Source organism: Pollicipes pollicipes, unplaced genomic scaffold, assembly GCF_011947565.3.
Source record: "Pollicipes pollicipes isolate AB1234 unplaced genomic scaffold, Ppol_2.1 Scaffold_7261;HRSCAF=8764_pilon_pilon_pilon, whole genome shotgun sequence".
In the NCBI taxonomy this organism is placed as follows: Eukaryota; Metazoa; Arthropoda; class Thecostraca; order Pollicipedomorpha; family Pollicipedidae; genus Pollicipes; species Pollicipes pollicipes.
The window spans coordinates 58114248-58135397 of record NW_023597054.1 but is presented as its reverse complement, the minus strand read 5'-3'; the positions used below and the strand labels follow the sequence as shown (position 1 = coordinate 58135397).

The following is a 21150-nucleotide window of genomic DNA, read 5'->3' as shown; positions in this document are numbered from 1 at the left end:
CCAAAAATTATGTAGCGTCTTCTATAGTTTATCTAGGATTTCTCCTTCTCACAACTTACATTAACGTAATACTAGCCTCTAAATAATCTGACGCGTGTGGGTCCACCAATGCAAGCATAACGTCACACATGCTCACCTCGTCTTGCTCCCAGGTCAGAATGATCGCGTGGTAGCCACCCGACCCTGACGTGACGTATTGTTCAGAAACCTCCGGCCGACCCCACTTCCGGACTACGTGATCTCCGCTGACCAACCGATCGTCGCACGACGTGGGCCTCAACCATGCGGGCGGTACCGGCTGATCGTAGCAGCCTCCCACCAATCCAGACACGAGACACAACGCTCCGCCCATAAATACTAATATACTTTTAAGTAGAGAGACTGCTCGACACGACACAGTTGCTCTGTTTGGTGCATATGTTCCTCATTACGTCATTGTTTCATTACGTCTACGCACCTTGCGCAAATTGATTGGAGGCCAATGGAAGGCCGTGATATCTGGAAGTCTTGCCCATGAACGCCAAATATGAAGGCTCACATTAAATGATTTTTCTTGGCTTTGATCACCGCCCTGGCTAATGCTAATGCCAGTATTTGAATAACGTTATTTTTGGTGTCGTGAATGCCGGATTGATCTGAAACAGCCTCCCGAAATAGTGTGTACTGTCTCAGCGGCGTGTAGCTCAGAGGCTAGAGGGGTTTAAAGTCTTAAGACGCAGGGCTGTGAATCACACCAGAATGATCTTCAAGGATGGTAAGTTCAGTTCAAAACCCATACAAATGTGAGCTAACTTCCTTTAAAGGAAGTGCTTTCATATTTAAAGACGTTGAAGCAAGCATCATATATGGTGACATAGAACTGACTCATTACTATCGATATACTTTTTAAGTGGAAAAGGCTGCTCTAGATAACCAAAATCTCCTTATTTAGCTTAAAACGTTCCTCAATACCGTCATTTTTATGACGTCTGAATGACAGCACGCACGTGGGGTCTTCAGTCTCTCTCGGAGGTGGTCCACAACGGTGCTGGATTTGTGCTGAACCAAATGGCCGTTCGGTGCCCGTATTTGGGCCTTTTTGTCGTGGTGCTCTTGCATGCTTATCCGCGGGTTTAAAGTGCTAGCCTTGTATTCGTATGCTCGTTTAGAGCGCTAGTCTCAAGTCATTCGATTACAAGTCTAATATCTGTAATGCCAGGAGGGCTGCTAACTTTTTGTTCATGTAGCACAAAGCGCAATTGTGTTACAATCTTGCATAGCTTGTATAACAGTGATTAATGGCCAGTTGATGGACATGATACCTGAAAATCGGGTTTGTGAACGCTGGACATGAGCACTTGCCAATTATATTTGTACTTACCCGAACGCCCTATGTCCAGTGGAATGGCAGGATCTGATATCGTTATTGTGGCTTCATGGATACCTAGGTAGCCTTGAAAGTTTGCACCAAATATCTGTACACTCTTCGCGGGTGCATCGCTCAGAAACTAGGCGGGTTTAGGCCTTAAAAAGCAAGGGTTGTAAACTGCACCGAATGATGTTCAAGATGGCTATATCATACATATGCATATATATATATATATATATATATATATATATATAACAGTGCCGCTAACCTTATTCCTCGTCAAAAGCCAAAAGTGGAAAAAATAGATAGCTAGATAGCTAGACACATAGATAGAGAGATTTCCTGGTTATTCCGAGATAATAGAGCCAACTGTTCGATCTACACAACTGTTATCTGTGTTCTTTTAACACTACTGTTTATTATACTACGACTGTACGGTTCTATCTATATACATAATTTTCTTACCAAATGCACTTAAAACAGACGCTAGATGGCCATTTCAGGTCAATGCTGCATACAAATGTTGAACACTACCCCTTTAATGGCTTATTTCAATACCATATTTATGACGAAGATACATGTCCACAAAGTCAAGGCCTAATTAAATGGCAGTTTATTGTGATGCTTGCAACCGCATTCAAGGGATGGTGATGAGTAGAATGACTAACTCAATAGGAAACTGTCTTAAGCAAACTTTGGCACCACCGTGAGCCAACCCCGTGCAGCAGAGTGCATTAAAATCACCTCACACGACCACCACAGCCATGTTTTAGTTCATAGCATACGGCGCCGGGAACAAGGCAAAATGTGCACATGTAGCAAAATGTGGCTGCCTAGCTTTTGTCGCGGATTAGGCCGCTTGTCGGATGATGCATGTTTTTCTTCACCCTGGAGAAGCGGAAGGTTAGTTTCCTTTTGGGTACGCCTAATGCCTTCAAAATAACGATACTGAGTGTGTAGGTAGATGCTTATAGAGCAGCAACAAAGTGGGCAGATTTAATCACCGACTGGAGTTCAGCATTTGATTCCAAAGCCATGGCTTCCATGCCAGTTCGTGACCAATCCATGATGGCTGGAAGAAGCTAGTCTTTTCAACACATGCATGCTCATTATTCCCGGTCAGGTCTCTAGATTCGCTCGGCACAAAATTCAAATGGTGACCATGCGAATTGCCTTGAAAACAATGCGTAAAAATCGTGTTTGACTAAACGTCTCCGGTGTCCCAACGCTCGCAAAGAGTTTGGGTATGTTCACCCTTGCTGTGTCAATATAAGCTAAGAAGTTAGGGCCTGTGATCTGGACGAGAGATGGCAAACAATCAAGCTATACCATAGTGAACGTGCTGACATATCAGCGATCTGGACCACCAGCCTCATCGAACGACGATGCTTCAACCCTGATCCGTGATCGCTATGCCCTGAAGTTATTATTCAACAGTATTGGTTTCAGTGCTCATGCCTTGGCCATCGTCTGATGTGGTGGGCATATGTGGAAGAGCGCAGACATTCCCGATGTCGCAATGCTGATTTTACATGCAAGCGTACTCGGGGGCCGTCCAGTACCTACGTTTAAGACATTTTTGACTACTTGCAGCCACTTCTTACCTGGTTCCCGCTGCCCCCCCCCCCCCTTTCACCCATGGTTGCGATGTGTTAAGCGCAATGTCCCAGGACAACATTACCCGTTTGACTCAAAGGAGCTCAAAAACCGTTTTATCTTAGTCCAATTGATTATTTACGCTCCCTTATTACTCTGTTAATCTAGTGTATCTATTTTGTGTCATGTAAAAGAAATAGCAGGAACGCCTCATGCTTGTCATTAGGCCAGCCAACGGCGCTCGGCGTTTGTGTTCTGAAACCCTTAAGGTTGATATTTTAGCATGATTTGGAACCACACCGGCGTGTAACATTATACCATCCGAAAACGTAAATTAGAGCTGCCCTGCTATGCAAAAAACCTAAAACTGTTCTGTCACGGTTCGTCTACGCTCCAACAAGACATATCTCAACCTCAACGCGTGATTCCGTTTACGGATAGCCTTCTTGAGGCCGCTTCTCCGACGCCGATGGCTATCAGTGATTGGCCAGCTCACTGGAAAGCTTATGATTTAATCACTCGTAGATTGCGTCCACGGCATTAGTGCCCACTTGGCTCACGTCTTCACTGAGCGATGGCGGAGCACCACGGCGCCTTGACGTGTTTATTCGAGAACGGGATGGTCGTTACCCGTCTTCTACGCCGTCACGAAGGCTGTGGTCGACAGTGAGCGTCCACGGCGACCGCGCATACAAACAGCGCGAGGCCGACTGGGCGCGGGCCGCAGACCGGCAGGACGCTCGACGCGGCGGCAGCTGTCGGTGTCGGCGGCGGCCAGGCGGCGGTAGGTGGGACACCTGAACCCCGCACATGTTTGACGAGTTCGGGCAGCCGAGTGCGACGAGCCCGGGCAGCCGAGCGTGACGAGTTCAAGCAGCGAGCGGTAAAGAGTTCGTTGGCAGCTTCATTTTTCTGATTGATGTTAGTTCCTTCACATGTATGTTTGGCTATCACTTATCTGTTAATTCATCGTCATATCTCATATTTTACATTATTGGTTACCATTCACGTATTAAGTGCCATGTTAATTATAGCTGCTAGCAGTTGGCCGAAACCGGGGACAGCGAAAGTTTCGTGAGTCAGGAATTAAACATCGACATGTCGATTCTTCATCTCGGGTCCAAGACCTGAACTAGGCCTGCACTTATCCTTGCACTTCACCTGACTGTTATGTAAGCACGAACATCTGCATTTTGCAAAGAGCGTCGCTTGTCTCGTCGCTTGTCGCTCCTTATTTCAGTGGCAAATTGACGGTGCATGCTAACTCCCAAACCCCCTGCTTTTTGTCCTTGTGATCCAAATTGTTATATTTCGAGACAGAATTGTTATTTTGCTAGCCAACTGAACCGAGCTCGCTTTCTCACAACATGCTACCATTGGCGGATGTCGGGATGACGATGCAACGTTACACTGCCTGGCAAACAGACTTCCCCTGCGAACTGTCTCTGGCCTGGACCGGGATGAAGCTTAGACTGACTTAACTGATTGTTTTCTTTTTTGTCACCGGAAAGCTCTTTCAAAATCTGTCTGATGTGGCCTCCTTTTCCGTGTCGCTATTCCGTCTTCATCAAATATATACATCATGACTAGCCGGTGGTCCTTTGGTGTCATTTCGGTCAGTGATGCCCGATCATTTTAGGTTCATTCTCGAGGATGAATCAAGTTATAATTTTCCCCGAACCAAAACAACCAAAGTTGGCTGGCATAATCCATGTGTATTTTAATCTTGCATTGCGGCCGGGATCATAAGCGGCGGATTGATTTAGAGAGGTGACCTACACACTAATTGCATTCAGGCAACAAAAATCAAGTAACAAACTCACGGGCTCTCGGTTTTCCCTTCGTACATGAGCGCTGCATGCCAGTGGAAACACTTGTGGTTGCTGCGATTGCATATATATTGTAACTCACTATCCATGAGTAGATTGGATCCCCGTCATTAATCGGTGTTCGCTGTTCCTCCTTCATTTGTTTTTTTCCCCGCTGAAGCCCATCCTGATACTGTGGTCTGTTGAGCTGAGCACATTTTCAAGCTGACAAGCTCTGGACTGCAAAATCCTCTTCCAAAGCAATCCTATCTCCGTACCTATCCAACCTTGTATTCTACCTTCATCCTGCATTCAGATGTTTGCCTTTCATGAGTATCGTTTAGGCAGAGGTTCACTGATTCAAAGTTCGTCTTCCAATCCAAGCGCCAATCGTTTGAATAGGACCAAGCTGTGGGATTAGCTATGCCTGCCTGTGTCACAATCGACGGAAACAAACCATTTTTAAGGTTGTGCGTTTACAGTGCCTGTAAAAAACCGTTGCGAAAATGCAGATGGCTTGTAGCATGGCTATAGCACAATGCTCGTGGCTTTCAGTGGGCATTTATGTCTCACGTATTTTGAGGCATGACTTTTAAAGAAATTACGCGAGCAATCCGAAGCCCTTGTTGCACCTTAAAAGTGCAGGGTCTATCTTACCGTGGCAAACAACAACCTGTAGTAGGAAGTAGTACACCGTCAAACTAGATCATTCTACTATGCATGCAAAGGGCTCTTGGGCTGGCAAATGGCCATACATAACATGCAGCATTGGGAGCTAACATAAGGGCATGCAGCATGCAGCAACGAGAGCGGCCACGACCGCATGCAGCAAGCAACCACCATGCAAGCCAATACAAGCATGCGAACCAACAGCACATGCACAATCACCAGGGCATGCAGATGCAACACGTCACATTACCTTAAATTGTTCCGGACCCGAACATTCTTGAATGTGTCCAAAAGATGTGTCTAGCTCTGTCGTACGCAGTGTCCGGAGGCTTATTCGATTCTTATGCGATAGCACATTCGTGACACTGGCTTCCAAGGCATTGCGATACCACCGTGCCAAAATGACAATGAAGTTAAAAGTTAATGTCATAACAACACCCCTTGTCTCTTCACGAGTTAAGCCGGGTAAAATATTGTGGGTTTGACACATTTATCCACACAGCGTAACGTCTTCAAAGATACCCGTGCTTGGTCCTTCGAAATGCTTCTGGTTTTGACTCGGTTGATGCGCGGATAAAACAATTTCATGCATGCCATTACCTTTTGCATATATGTTGTGCTGACATCTGAGAGAAGGAAGCGTCAAACACCGACCGAGCCTTGGCAGCATGCATCCGCTATCTTAGCGAGTTCTGACAGGGCTAGCATAAAAGCCTCATAAATGTCACCACATAAATTAGGTGATTACGTTTGTTGCTGCTCCGAGCTGTGTGACGCTACAGTTGATAGCCGCTCAAGGCCTCTGGGAACGATAACGACCGCGAGGCAAGCGGCACACAAAGGTAACGACCGCGAGGCAAGCGGCACACAAAGGTAACGACCGCGAGGCAAGCAGCACACAAAGGCAACGACCGCAAGACCAGCGGCACACAAAGGTAACGACCGCGAGGCAAGCGGCACTCAAAGGTAACTACCGCGAGGCAAGCGAGTACACAAAGGTAACGACCGCGAGGCAAGCGGCGCTCAAAGGTAACTACCGCGAGGCAAGCGGCATTCAAAGGTAACGACCGCGAGGCAAGCGGTACACAAAGGTAACGACCGCGAGACAACCGGCACTCAAAGGTAACTACCGCGAGGCAAGCGGCACACAAATGCAACTTTTAATGTCATTTTTGGAATGTGCAGTGGAATCCCTCACGCAATATGTTGGCACTCGAGTAAGCAGACACTAGCCGCCAGGGAGACCGTTCGAATTACATGGGAAAGCGACTCCCAACTGACTACCTTGGTGTGATTTCCAATGACATGATAACTGGCAACGGCTTCTGGCGATCTGGGCCATGGTTTATCAGCTCGGGTTGAGCTGTTGAAATGTCCACCAAAAATCCATTGAACCACATTTCAGCTCAGGGGCAAAAATACAAGCGTATTTCAATGTCAGTCCCTGATAGATCCAGCGTGTCTGAATCTGATCGTGATGCCAATGGCTCGGCGTTCCGGCCTCAGGCCAGCCAGGCACGAGCTTGGTGGCCTTCGCTGGACGGACGCCCGGCGCCTCACAACTCGCCCTTGCTCTGACAGCAGGGGATATCCAAGCGAGAGCCGTTTTGAGTGGGAGATCAGAACCGTTCCAGGACGGAAGTCCTCCTGCCGTTTACGCTAACGCCACGCTGTCAGAGCCGGGGCGTCAAAGTAAATGGCGCGCGGCCTCCGGGCCACGTCCTCCTGCGATGAAATGAGACCCGAAAAACTATTGGTAAAAGGCGAATATGTTTCCTCCGCGGGGTGGTACACATCGGCTGCACCTGTGGCCGGCCGGAGCGTTTTCGTGGAATCGCCGATGGTATGAGAGGGCATAGACCGGTCCAAGCCAGGCTAGGGGCGGCAAAACGAATCCACCAATGTCGGATCGTCGCTACCAGAAGCAATGAAGTGCTAATGTTTCCAAAAAATAGACCTTTTCCTTGAAATTTTTGACATTTTAAAGCATGTACAGGCTGGCATACATTTTGTATTGAATTCTATAGCAAACTCCTCCGCCCTATGTCATCTTAAGGTGGTTCGTTAACTCAGCGGTAATGCTTGGCGCCCACCAGCCGAAGGGATCGCCCCGAAATAGCGATTCTGAGATCAAGGAAGATCCACGAAGAACTGTGGTGTTTATCTATACAGTTGATTATAAGATTCCCACACGGATCCCGCTGGGTCCAGGGGTGTGGCATAAGCGGAGGCTTCCTTGTTACCGAGCCCAACTGGTTACCGAAACGCTGAACGTTAAACGTTACCGAACGTTACCTTGTTGCAGGCAATCTCTGCTCGTCGGACTTGAAAACGATCCTCGCGCCAGCACTCGGGAACACCTTGCTAACCACCATGTTGTTGGGATTTGTTCTGGCCACCTTTCTGCATGTCAGCAAAGCATGCTTGGAGGTTCCGCACTACTTCGGATCCATGGATGCAAGTCTGGAAATCAGTAGAAGTACACTCCGGGAGACGGGCTCCTCGTGCCATTGCTGTGGCCTGTGCCACCAGGACGACCGATGCAAGAGCTTCACTTTCGATGTAAACGAGAATTCATGCGTCCTGTACAGCAAGGTGGGCGGCTACAGCGAGTTCACCCGCCTGCCGTCCGAGCCGGTCTACCCAGGAGTACTTCTTCATGCCGAACAGCTCGACGACAGGCGAGTTCTGCCGCCATGACACCGACTGCCAGGCGGGTAGCGGCTCATGCATCGCCAGGATCTGCACCACTGACGTCACACGCACCTGTAGAGATGTATACGAGATCAAGGTTGAATCGCCCGATCACGCTTACTGGGGTGCCGTCAAAGGAGAAGAAATTCTCTTCTACTGCGTGATGAACTACAGAAAAGGCGGATACACGATGCTTTTGGAAGCTCCGTTTTGGTTCACGCAGGTGGACGACGTCAAACCGGCTGAACTTCATCTACACTGAAAGTGGCAATATCCCCGGCGGCGGTGACCCTGTTTCCCATCTCTGGTAAGTTAGGTATTGGCACACTACCGTTGCTTTGCCTTAGCCCATAAACTCCAAAACTAATTTTAAATCATCATGGTCAGCTTGTGGCGCGGTACTGATGTCTTCGTTGTCACAACTAAGAATAAAGAACGAACTTGGCAATATGAAATCAACAGTCAATGACCTGAGTAAAATATGACATAATGACTGAAGTATGTAAAAATCTTAAGCAACAAAAATATTTTCTTTCTTCCATTTCGGCATGCGTATGCATATCTGTGGTGTCATTGTGCCTATTGCATTGTATTGTCTCTCAGTTCATTCACGGGTGGATTTTCAGGTAGCCAGTTGGCCATAACACCGTAACGCCAGGCGCCAAAATACTGGTAAAGATGTTGACATAAATCTAGTGGATGCGCTGATTAGAAACAAAGGGCATGTGTCAAAGCACATGGGACTGCCCTAACATACAAGATAATATGCATGATAAGAGATGGTAGAAGCACACGCCACCGGGATCAGTGGAAACGTTTACATGGGCAGCCATGACGACCTCGCATTTGCGTTTTGACGTGGGAGCGTTGAACCTCGCTACAGAAGAACAGACACTGGTGGCTGAAGTCAGGGGGCGCCAAGTTGTCGCGACACGATCACAAAAAAGCCTTGGTGTTCTCTGGTCGACACCTGGGCGGCTGGAAAGCCGTCAACAGTGGGGGTCGCGTCTCTCTTCGTGAAAAAGGCTTGGTGTTGTCTGGTCGACACCTGGGCGGCTGGAAAGCCGTCAACATTGAGGGTCGCGTGTCCCGTCGTGAAAAAAAGGCTTGGTGTTCTCTGTTCGACACCTGAGTGGCTGGAAAGCTGTCAACAATGAGGGTTGCGTCTCCCTTCGTGAAAAACGAAGAACGTGGACCAGGACCCAATAGGCTCTGATATCGTTTGCTTTCACATCGGCTCTTCCTTCGGTGCATGCTTCGGTGCGATTACAGCACAGGTTGTCATATGGGGTCGCGGCTCTGACCCTCGATCGTCCCCTGTCTCTGTGCGGCAGGGCCGGGGACGCCATCAGAGACTCCAGACCTGGTGACTACCATGTGGTCGTGGTCAGCGCTATCGGTAAGCGTTTCTCCTCTGCCGACCGCCGCCGGCTCGTGACTTGGCGTGGAACTGTTAGCTGTGACTAGGGCCCGTAGACACGAGAAAGCATAGCCTGTGACGTCAGCGAGGCCCAGGAGTTCTGGCAGTGGCATTGTAATATGCTGGGTAATCGACCCGTTCACCATTTTATTGCTGATTTGAACATGTTTTGAACCAAGTAGCGTGCACCGTAGGGAACTCTGGTTTACTGTATTTCCAAACCTCAGGTAGCTGTTTCCATAAACCCAATGGAAGCTGCTCAAATGGGAGCGACAAAATGAGCTGCAGCCGGCCGTAGCGATGCATTCTTCCAACGTTACGACGACATCACCTCCGGGCGGTGCATTTATAACGGCCTCATCGTCGCGGACCCTGTGGGTGGGCTTATGCCCCACTCCACCCCATTGGGTTTTCAGCTGATTGCATGGTGAATGGATATGGCCACAACCCTGACACCGCCCGGATGTGAGGCTACCGTAACGTTGAAAGATTGCGTCCACAATTTGAGGCCGCGCCTTTCAAAGTTGAAACGATTTCGAGTGCGATTTAAGGCGAAGCACCCGTCCCGACACGGCTGCGATAAAACTGATTGCGGTGTCAGCATTTAATTATGTCTTACAGCCTTTTGAACTTAGGAGGCCTGCATCAGGTCCACAAGCTTAATACAACTGTGCCATCAGAACGTTTCGGGACTTTTTGAACATGCAGAAGCAAATGGAGTGATTCAGTGGTAATCTTGAGGCACTGAGGCCCAGTGCTTTCTGGAGTATGAGGCAGTTTCTGAGTTGAACGTTTCCGAAGTAGTTCCTTACATTTTTGAGCGTCTTAAAGGGAGTGTTCCACATTTATAGGAGGCTCTGGACTGAAATAGCCATCTTGAATACCTTTTGGTACTGTTCATTACTCTGTCATTCTTAAGACTTAAACCTAACCTAACCTAAGCCCCTCTAGTTTCTGGGCTAGACACCCGCGAAATGGGGAGATATATCGAGGAGAGCATTCCAAAGTCACCTTCGTATTCATGGCGTCATCATGACGCCATTCAAATCCTGCCATTCCGTAAACCATGTGGCTACCAAGACCAAGCAAAAATATTATTTTCGAGGTGTTCATATCTGCCGTTCTTGAGCATTCTTTCCAGACATGAGCGCCGTCAATTGGCTCTCAGTCAATGTTGTGCATGGTACGATGACGTAATCAAACTATGACGCATTGAGGATCATATTTAGTGGACAGAGAATTGTGTTGTTTAAAGCATTTTTTCCACTTGAAAAGTATTACAGCCGTTCCAAGTGCGCTTGTTTCATTAGAGCTGTTGGCTGGTTAAATACCCTTTGCTTGGGTGGCCGTCAACTTGACATCCTGAGACTAAAAAAACTGACATAGCTAGAAGCACCAAATTCGCAGCACAGGTTGGCCCGTATGTGAATTGATTTGGTCCAAATTTGAAGATCCTAGGTCATGACTTTGGGGTCAAATAAAATCAAACAATGTCAAACTCTGGGTTGGTGTCTCATGTGCCCTCAAGCCCGCCCATGCAACCGCTGTGGAGCTGCATACTTGCTCTAGCCAAAAGGTCAGTGGTTGAGCTATGACCAAATGCCCAAGAGATCGTTTCTATTTTGTCATTCCAATAAACTATATATATATATATATATATATATATATATATATATATATATATATATATATATACACATATATATATACACACATATATATATATATATATAACAATTAGCATTACGTATTAGCTAGGCATTTCGTGATTATTGATATATGAATATATGAAGCATATATGAAGCGTTGCGCTAGGCGGTAAGTTCCTAAAACCAAAACGGTGTTCTGAGGCATTTTACGTCAGTGATTTCCTCTGACCTTTAAAAATTGCATGGAAGATGCCTTTTGCGGTCCCTGTCATTAATAGATTCGAAATGGGCTTCAGAAACTTTCTTACAATCCAAGCTTTCGAGTAAAAAAGCGGGAAGTTTTGTTCTGGTATGATCTTTAGACCTGTTCCTAGATCACTGAGATCGATTGTATTCTCGATGTAATAGGTTTGTTGCGTAAGAAGCTATCTCAAATATGCATGCCTTTACCTAGCACTCCGTTGTTGCATCACATTGAACAATTCCCTAGAAATGCCTTTCGCTGACATTCAAAAATCCGCTATTCACTTATCTACAGCTAGGCAAATTTTGGGGTAGCCGTTCAAAAAGTATTCTGGGAGAACCTTCGGACCCATCAAATTGACCGCCTCCCCCCCCCCCCCCCCCTCCAACGAGCGCGTGCTAAGAAACGCGCACCATACGTCTGAGCATGTGCCTGTCTTCCCGAACGAAAATAAACGAATGCAACGTTCCGATGGACTTCAGCAACGGCAGCTGACTGGGGGCCGCCGTTGCTCTCTCCTGGACCTCCACTGGGTCGGTTGCTCTTCAACCAAAGTGCTGGCAGGCGAGCGACTTCACTCCTCCTCATGTTCTGAAGTTAAAGATTTTGTTGAGTGTTAATGGGCGCTTTTTACCTCGTTCTCTATTTGCGATGCGTAAAATTATGCCGAATGCTGGTAAGCTTAAAAGTCAGCATTTGGAAGTCTGAAAACCGCAAACAAATGTTGCGTTTTGCGGTCGCAGTCAAAGCACAAAACGTGTTTCTAGTACTTCCAAGTACTGAGTAGCGACAGTCTGAGTAATCGCAGACCTTTGCAGCACGCCAGCTTTGCCGCAATTAAAAGACGCAACGGCGTTGGCAAACGAACGAGCTACATGCCTGACCTTTGCCTTCGCTCGGTGAAAACATGGAACAGCCTCGCCCTACGTCGGAGCCCCGTCTCGGGCTCGCCCGTCCCCTACAACGCCGCATAACGGAAAGCTCTCTCACTAGTAAGCCTCATCTAAAGCTGACGCCATGTGGGCGGGACTGCCGTCAACTGATAAGTCGTGGGCTTGCAGCGGTGCTGCTTGACCCGTAGGCCTGCAGCGGCGCTGGCCTTAACCCGCGCCCAGCTTGGGGTCTCAGACAACCACGCCCGGCTGGGGCGAGTTGACGTTCTCGGGAACCCCCAACTTCCAGACGTCGTATGAGAAAACAACGGTGCCGTTGTGAATGTCTCGTCAAGTCATGAAGAACGCACTCGAATTTGTTTACCTTGGGTTAAATTTGGGGTCACCAGAGGTCACGAAAGGCCAAAAATGATTATTTTGATAGATGAAGTTAACACATCAAGACGAGTATTGAGGGTACAGAGGCAAGCGTTAAGACTATGGGGAGTCCATTCAGACCACTTCTACTCCCTCACAAGAGTCAGATCAGAGCAGGTCACCGTTCAAAACTGGTCTACCAGTAGCCTACAAACACGATGCTTTTTATTTTGTTCATTAAGTGTTTCTGACCCAGTTTATTTTATAAGGTGCAGCTGTGGAAGAAAAGTGTCCCAAAAATAAATGTCATTTTAGGCTTACCTAAAGGACACTTGAGGTCAGCTTAGGTCAAATTTGTAACCCATTCAAATGGCAACATTTGAGGCGCTTATCGGGTCTAAGTGGCCAGTATAATGTTTTTCTGTTGTCAGAAATAGTGTGTTAAATATCTACAGACACTCAATATCACATAACCGTTGTATACATTATACATCCTCCCTTCGACATTTGGTGCTGAATTTGTGCAGACATGTTCGTAAATGAAATTTTACGTCATCAGCTTGACAGTACGATATAGAGGTGGTTACATGCATCGCACTCGCTCATCTAGTCTCTCCTCTAACTACAATAAGGGTCGTCGGCCTTGGACGGTCTCACATGTCCTTACAAATCCTCACATGACTTACTGTGCCCTCATTACGCATCATAACGATATCACAGCATGTTGCTACTTGAGAATACTGCGCCCAAAATTCCCTTAAAAATGCTTATTGTGAGGTTAGCGCGTGTTTTGCAGAAAGCACCTCCAGAGATAGGTCATGACCTGGGCCAAGCTCATGTGCGTTGTGGCCACAAGATAGTTGTGCATGTAGGTTCGTACTCTTTTTCTCGTACACAAACACCAAAACTACGCAGAAGTGCGTACAAAGTTGCATTATTTACGAAAAATAGCACAAATTTAATCGACCTGAAGTCACTGAAATCCCTTGGTTCTGAAGGTTATCTATAGCCATATCAGATTTAAACAAAAATAAATTAACTACGACAAAGTTAGGTGTGATCAAAGTTTTTAGAGGCTTCACGATAACCCGGCTCTCTGATATCACCTTGGTCACTACGCTTGGCGGGTCAGACTGTAAATTTGCACGAATGATGGCAACTTGGAAGAACGTCAGGTGCGGAAAATGTGTTGCTGCTGCAGGGGTTCGTTTTTCTGTGCTTGAAAAACCGTAATGGAGAGTCGACTTCCCTACGCGGCCGGGCGCAGGTTACACTGACTCAATACAATCTACCCACGATAGTGTCAGACGGAGGCATTAGCAGCATTCAGAGTCGGGTTATCGTATTGGTTGAATCAAGGCCCCCGGTCAGCAAGCAGTTACTGCCGCGCCACCAGCTGGTGCATAGCAGCCTCCGTCGCGTAAATGGCGAGGCGCCGACGGCGTTTGAGACACGCCATTTGAGAAAAAAAAACATAAGTTTCGTGACTTATTGACACAAACTATTGTTTTACAAGCACTATGTGCCTCAGCTTAACTAGCGATTGCCTGCTTAGGCAATTGGATAGAAATTGTCTTGTCCGTACATTTTTCCTTGACCTGAAACGGCATGAGCTAAGTTTACGCCGTATTTGAAGTGAGACTCCGAAGACCGCTCGCCAATGCTGAGGTTTCGCTGACTCGCGAGTGGTGGGTGCACATTGCATATGTCTGGGAGAAATGGCGGCATTTATCATGCATTGCGGTCCTGTAACCAGCTGGTGACGTCACTAACCGCTGAATTTTGCATAGAGGAATGCGGGCGTGGAAGTTTTACAGCATGACTTTGCCGCTAGCTTAGGTATTGTGCTGCTTAGCTGGTTGCATGGAGGGATGCGGGCGTGAATGTTTTCTTTATCATACGGCATTGCTTTGCCTCAAGCTAATGTATTTCACTGTTTGTCGACAGCGCTTCATCACTTATCAGTCACTGAGGTGTCGCACGAGTTGTTTCCTTGCAATATATGTGATTCAGTTAACACGCACCTTGGTGGCCGGTGGAATACCCTTCGCTCGAGACGAAGTCGATTTAACCCCCATAAGATATCAGAAGCTGAGAGAGCTAGATATACCAAATTCTTAGGATGCATTGGCCTGCACGTGAACTTACTTGCGCCGAAATTAATGGTTCCTAGATCATGGCCTTTGGGGTAAATAAGGTCAAACAAGGTCAAAATCCAGACCGGTGTCTAAGAAACCGCAGAACCTGGATACCTGTTCTAATCAAATGATTAATGGTGCTCATTTAAGGTAACTTATCTTGTCTGAGCTTTCAGAACTCATGGTTACAAAACCATACAAGACTGCTTAGAGTTTTGCGTTTGAATAAGTGTCAGAGACTATGCCAGGCAATGTGTTCCAAAAAACAAAATGTTGGTCAGGGTGAATTTAGGTCAGTGGCCTGTCCTAACCTCTATGAGCCTATGGAACATGCATAATGTGGTTTCTGTTATAAATAAACTCGAAATGAGTGTCAAAAACTACCCCAAAGAACAAACTCCAGAGTAACAAAACTGGTTGGCTTTGTCGTAAATCTGACTTTCATACCTGACCCTAGGCCAATGGAATTTGTTCATTCAATTGTTGCTTTGCCTAAGAAACAATCTCAGAGATGTATGGCTTCGTCTAACACTTCGTTGTTGCATCAGACTGAACATTTCACTTGAAACGTCTTCGTTGAATCCATGGCATGACCTTGAGCGGCCATAGGCCAGCAACCTTACACAATCCATCAAAATGTTTTACACCAAAATATTTTTCATCAAAGTTTCTAAAGCTCTGCAAAATTTGGTGCCCCTACGCCGCGCCGTTTGAAAACCATTTTGGAAAATTTGGGGGTTCAAACTGACCCCCGCCCGAGCGCGTGTTATCAACCAACATTGGGCCAGTTTGCATGTAGTTCAAAGCTCCTATAATGAGGTAACAAGCTTATGCTCACGTTTTCAGCCTATTGTACAAAATATGAAACTGACCTGGATGAAACTACCCAAACGACTGAACATACAATATGGCAACCTATGCCGAGATCTTTCATCCACAACGCGGGCGCCTCCTCTGTAAATTTTGCCCATTATTTGTCACGGCATGTACGCGCATAGTATCTCGGATGCATGCTGGGAATGTCATCCCCACAGCAATAGCCTTCTGAGCTGTGCAGACAGCGCGCTTGTTGTGAATGCAATGCACTGAGAAACGTAGTGCCAGACGACGCCTTGGGCATCACGTTAGCCCCAGAGCTTACCGAAGCTTGGGTCCTTTGGTCTCTTAGGACATGAGGCACTTCGATGCATGCAAAGGTGTGCACGGGTGTGCGTATGCGTGTGCGCATGCACGCGCGTCCGAAACTTGCTCCTAATATGTCATCCTCTGACAGCCCACCCTGTCTACAGTCACCAGTGTATCATTCTTCAGTCTGGGTCTTCCCGAGCCTGCCTCAGCGGGTCAGCTTCCAAGTCTTATCCCGTCTCTCAGTGTCTGTCCGGTGCCAGCGTCTGACTACCGTTCGACCACATGTCTCCTCAGGGCCGGCCGATGGGGTGGAGTTCGCCGTGAGCCGCTCCCAGAGCGTGGTCATGTCGCTCGGAATGCCAGTGGCCTACGAGACCACGGACGGCTCGTTCTCGTTCTCCGGCGGCGGGACGGTGATGTACCCGTACCTCACCAACACCAACGGCATACTCTACCACATGAACAGCATCGTGACCTCCCAGGCCGGCGGTCTGATTCGGAGCCGGACAACCACAGATCCCCGCTGGTCGCAGGACGTGCAGCGCCCGGGCAGCGTGCGCCTGCTGCTCCGGGAGGGCGACTGAGGCGGGGCGGCCAGCGCTGGCGGGATGCCAGCTACTGGGCGACATAACGTGCATTGCACCGCGGACGGGCCGGCAGCGGAAGTCGTAGTCTCGGCAGGCTGCTCGCCGGGCTTTGATTCAGCAGAAGCCGCGCTAATTATGCCACGGCAACTATGCTATCTATTCAGCAAGCACGATGTACAGCGGATGTTGGCTATGAGGCAATGGTGATTCCGCACGTAGTGAAATAAAACGAGGCAATGCCACATACACTATTGCCATGTCTGCAAAATGTGCATGTTGCGAACACACGATTGATACGCTTGTTTATGATGGTAGCTTTCATTGCTTTGCCCAGAGAAATGGAGTACCACAAAGACCTGGTCCTCAGACAAAACGCGTGGCCTTGCTGTGATGTGATGTGATGTGATGATGCAAGCTGTATCTATCTCTGATCTGTTTTGCGGAAATACACGCTATTTTGCTAGCTGACCCCGATGTGTTTGTACCGCGGCTGCGGATCTGGACGATCTCTATATAATGAACGATTTGTCCAGTTGGTGGCGTGTTCTATTGGATTCATGGTCCAAAAACATGGAAAATTGTTGTGTTCCTACCATTTCATATGCCGCAAGTAATTGTAATTGTTGTCATTACGGCCGCCACGATATCGCAGTCATGACAGCATTATCACTGATGTCCCATCATGCATATAAAACGATATGCAATAAGGGAGATGTAAAAGTATTCTCATGTCTATATCGTGCGCGTCAGAACATCACAACCACGAACACTGTCTCACGAATGTGACGTTATAAACTAGAGAAGATGACAATATGATCCTAGTTACGATCTATTCGATAGCGCGCTTACTTGTACGTAAGGAGTTTGACATGAAGTTTTGATTGGAAGCAAAGCTTGGCACATTAAGCGAGCATACGCACGGACCAATGTCACGGTGTCTTGAATGGGATGATACAGCCAAAGAACGCATACTTTCAAGTTATCGACGCCAATGGAGTAGTGACTTCCGAATACATTTTCATATTTTGCATGTTATTTCGCTAGTCATTGCCCTTTTATTGCAAGTGAGTTGTCGAAGCTGCAAAAATCGCGCGTAACTAGCTACAATCGGCTTGCAAAGTTGTGCTTGGCTGAAACGTCCTGTAATTGGTATGACGTCAACAAATGCCTAGCGTCCGGCCTGACGCCGATGCTGTTCGAAGTTTAGCATGGCAGAGAAGGTGTTCTCGGGCTGCCGACCTGCAGGTTCATAGCTGCTTGGTGTCGGGTCTGGATACTTCGACACTGATCTTTGCGAGTCACCTCACAGATGTTTGCACAAATGTAAGACCCCGGTGCAGTAGCTGGCGGCTCGAGAGTGTGACAGAATGGAGCGTATTACCGCCGCCGGGCCGTGCCGTGCCGCCTCTGCGCTTCCACAGAAGCTATTTTCAGCCATGGGCCGGCAGGGCGGCCGATAAAGCGGCAATCATTATCACTCACACAGCACGGCCGGCTCGTTCAGCCCATGCAGCCTGGTGATGCTGGGTGTCGCCTAACTACCGGTTTGCCTTGCTGCCTTTGTTCTGTGTGCCATGGAAAAATACACTTGCTGTTCATAAGCAAATGCAGCTGACACCCCCAGCCCTGACACTGATCAGCTCTGGAAACGAATTGTTAAGAATGTTTTGACATTTGATGGAATGTTTAGGCGAATGTCATAAGTCTTGTAAAATATTACGCGGCAACCGCCATCGCATGGGGCGTTAGCAGCAGCAGCTGTCATACAAGCGCCGGAAACGGAACCCTTAGCTAGCCTGGAATGGAACCTGGAATGCCCACGTGGGAGGCGAGGAAACGCCAGAGGCGATTTGTCGCTGACTCTTTATCATAACGGGGACTTGGCATTTTAACAGAATAGATGAACTGATTCATGTCTGGGCGTAACTACCAATGGCGTCCGCTGGGCTCGGGCACCAGTAATTTTCGGAAAGATTTTACAACTTTGTGTTTTTAAAGTACAAAGTGGTTGCAATCAAAAACGGATCATAGTAATATTTAAGGCGTGTTTTCCATAGACACATGTCAACGACGAACCACTTCGCTCAATCGTTCTACGCCAATTTCATTTTATTGATGGTCAGGTGGTTCTGCTGACTGTTCGAGTGAAGAAATGTGGTATGTGTTGTGATCTTGCAAGGGTGCAGTTTGTTAAAGCGCTTGGTGTTGGGGGGTAAATGTGTAAATACAGAAGAGTGTTGAAGTCTTTACATTGCTTTCGCTCTCGAGATGCAAAAATAAATATACTTTAATAAACTTGAACTGTGCGTGACACGAAATATATTTTTGTGTCGCAATAGGGTATATCTTATGTATTCAGACACTTGCTGATGAAAGCTTTTCAAGTTCAGAAATGACGATGCAGTCAGGCCTGAAAAGTATTTCATACTGCCTGGCACCCATTCAGAGCGCCTGTTCTTACCAACCAGTGGCGAATCGGCAAGCATAAGCATCCGCATAGCTTTGCTCCTGTTTATAGATGCTTCATATGACGACAGACATCTGGTTACGTCCGTATATATACGCTTTGCTCCTGTTTATAGATGCTTCATATGACGACAGACGACTGGTTACGTCCGTATATATACGCTTTGCTCCTGTTTATAGATCTTCATATGACGACAGACGACTGGTTACGTCCGTATATATACGCTTTGCTCCTGTTTATAGATGCTTCATATGACGACAGACGACTGGTTACGTCCGTCGAGTGAAGCTCGTCCAGCTTGCTGTTCTCGATGTGAACACTTCGATTTTGTGTCGCTGGTTATATCTGACAGAAGATGAGTGCTGAAAGTAGCGTTCAACAGTTCCGCCAATTAGCCACGCGTGAATGCCGGAGGTCGCGCGGCCCTAGCGGTGATCGGACGCACGGGATTGGGTTGGGCACATTTTGAGTTGGGTTCTTAAGCCCTTGGTGTATTCAGGGTAAGCTACCGCATGGTGTTCCCGCTGTGAAAGCTGCGACGGTTGGCTGGTGCTGTTGATGACGGCACTCAAGAGCGAGCAGCAGGTCAGGCCTCCTGAATGCCGTCATCCGACTCGTCATCAGACCGTCAGCGCCCCGACTCCTGACAGTCGTGCGGGACGATCTCCCGTGTTCCAGTCCATCAAAAGCTTGCGACGAGACAGCAGCCCAACAAAACGAGAAAGGCGTTTCAAACATGGTACGTCGGATTTCGCCGCAAAAATTTCCACAGACGCGGTGAAAGAATAGCGAGATGATCGGAAAGTTGATACAGAAAGAATTCGTCGGTATTTAGTCTTATATGCTAGAGTTACAGAGGCTCACATGGAGTACGACAAGAAAATCAAATAATTCAAAGAGTTTCTGAAGAGCTCTGATGATGGGTGAACTCAGCTGCACACGAAAGTGAACATAAATGAAGCTGTCTGCAGACTTCCGACCCTAATTTTCGGCCGGCGGGGCTGACAGCTCGTGCTGGTGCGTCTACAGCCGGCAGTGGAGGCGGAGTTGAGCGCACGTCAGGTCCTCCACCGGACACAGCTTAGGGGGCACCCTAGGCCCTGTACCGGACACAGCTTAGGGTGCACCCTAGGTCCTGTACCGGACACAGTCTAGGGCGTACCCCAGGTCCTGCACCGGACACAGCCTAGGGGGTACCCCAGGTCCTGCACCGGACACAGCCTAGGGCGTACCCCAGGTCCTGCAAGGGACACGGTCTAGGGCATACCTCAGGCGTCTTGACAAGCTCCTCTTTCGGCCAAAGGGGAAGCCAGATTGAACCTACCTCCCACAAGGACCATTAATTTGGTTAGGGTAGGCATTAAAGATCCCTCAGCCCAGGCTTTCAGTGTTATTAGGGTTTCCGTGTCCCGTTGTGTCCCAAAGGCGTGGTGAATGGGTCGTGGGTTCGTTGATGTATTTACTCGGAGAGAAACACGTGCGTATATATATATATATATATATATATATATATATATACGGATAGCTCCAAGTAAGACAGAGGGGCAGCGTGCGATGCGATTTGTGGCGACTGGACGAAGAGTATTACATTGTTCCAACACTGCTTGACTGTTTCTGCTGAGCTCTGTGCAGTGGGAGACACATTGTTTTACGCAAAAAACCCGCAGGGAAGAACATTTTTTAATTGTCAGCATCCCTTAGCAGCATCTTCGCTGTAACCATTTGGAAACTGAGCATGCATAGCTTTTGGCAGGTGTTAGCTCCGGAGGGGGTCGGAAAATATGTTTGGACGCGTCTTTGTGTAGATAGCCGGACAGATGGGGCCAGTTAAGAATAACAAAGCTGATGCTTCTGCTAAAGACGGTCCAGATGGTCCTCCACCTACTTCTGTACAAGCGCTATACTCGGACGGAAAGCGGTTGTCATCTGCTCGTCTGGCAACAACAAAAAAACAAAACAACTGACAACAGGCTTGGGAACAGGCGAACATCGAAACCCATGGCAACGCGAAAATAAATTCAGGGCAATGCAGCACACGGTGGGTAATTGGGCGTCCTCTCATCGCGACAACAGCCAGTAGGAAGTCAGCCCTTGTCACCGCTGTTTCGGCCATACACACGGAACTCACATATTTATTCTGCCAGGTCAAATG

At 47.8% G+C, this 21150-nt stretch overlaps 1 protein-coding gene across 1 annotated transcript; it reads left to right on the top strand.

Annotated features, from left to right (window-relative positions):
• Window positions 1-2221: 2221 nt before the first annotated feature.
• On the top strand, window positions 2222-16940 carry LOC119111666 (uncharacterized). The gene is made up of 5 exons (XM_037235475.1): window positions 2222-2251; window positions 7954-8102; window positions 8339-8422; window positions 9450-9514; window positions 16239-16940. The coding sequence occupies exons 1-5, from the start codon at window positions 2222-2224 to the stop codon at window positions 16526-16528; spliced, it is 618 nt and encodes a 205-aa protein (XP_037091370.1). The 3' UTR covers window positions 16529-16940.
• Window positions 16941-21150: the final 4210 nt, after the last annotated feature.

Bases quoted from the DNA above. Each gene is read 5' to 3' on its own strand.
- LOC119111666 (XM_037235475.1), top strand. From the start codon at position 2,222: ATGTTTTTCTTCACCCTGGAGAAGCGGAAG. The intron at 8,103-8,338 runs GCGAGTTCTGCC...TGGTTCACGCAG, and splicing joins GCCGAACAGCTCGACGACAG to GTGGACGACGTCAAACCGGC. The intron at 9,515-16,238 runs GTAAGCGTTTCT...ATGTCTCCTCAG, and splicing joins GGTCGTGGTCAGCGCTATCG to GGCCGGCCGATGGGGTGGAG.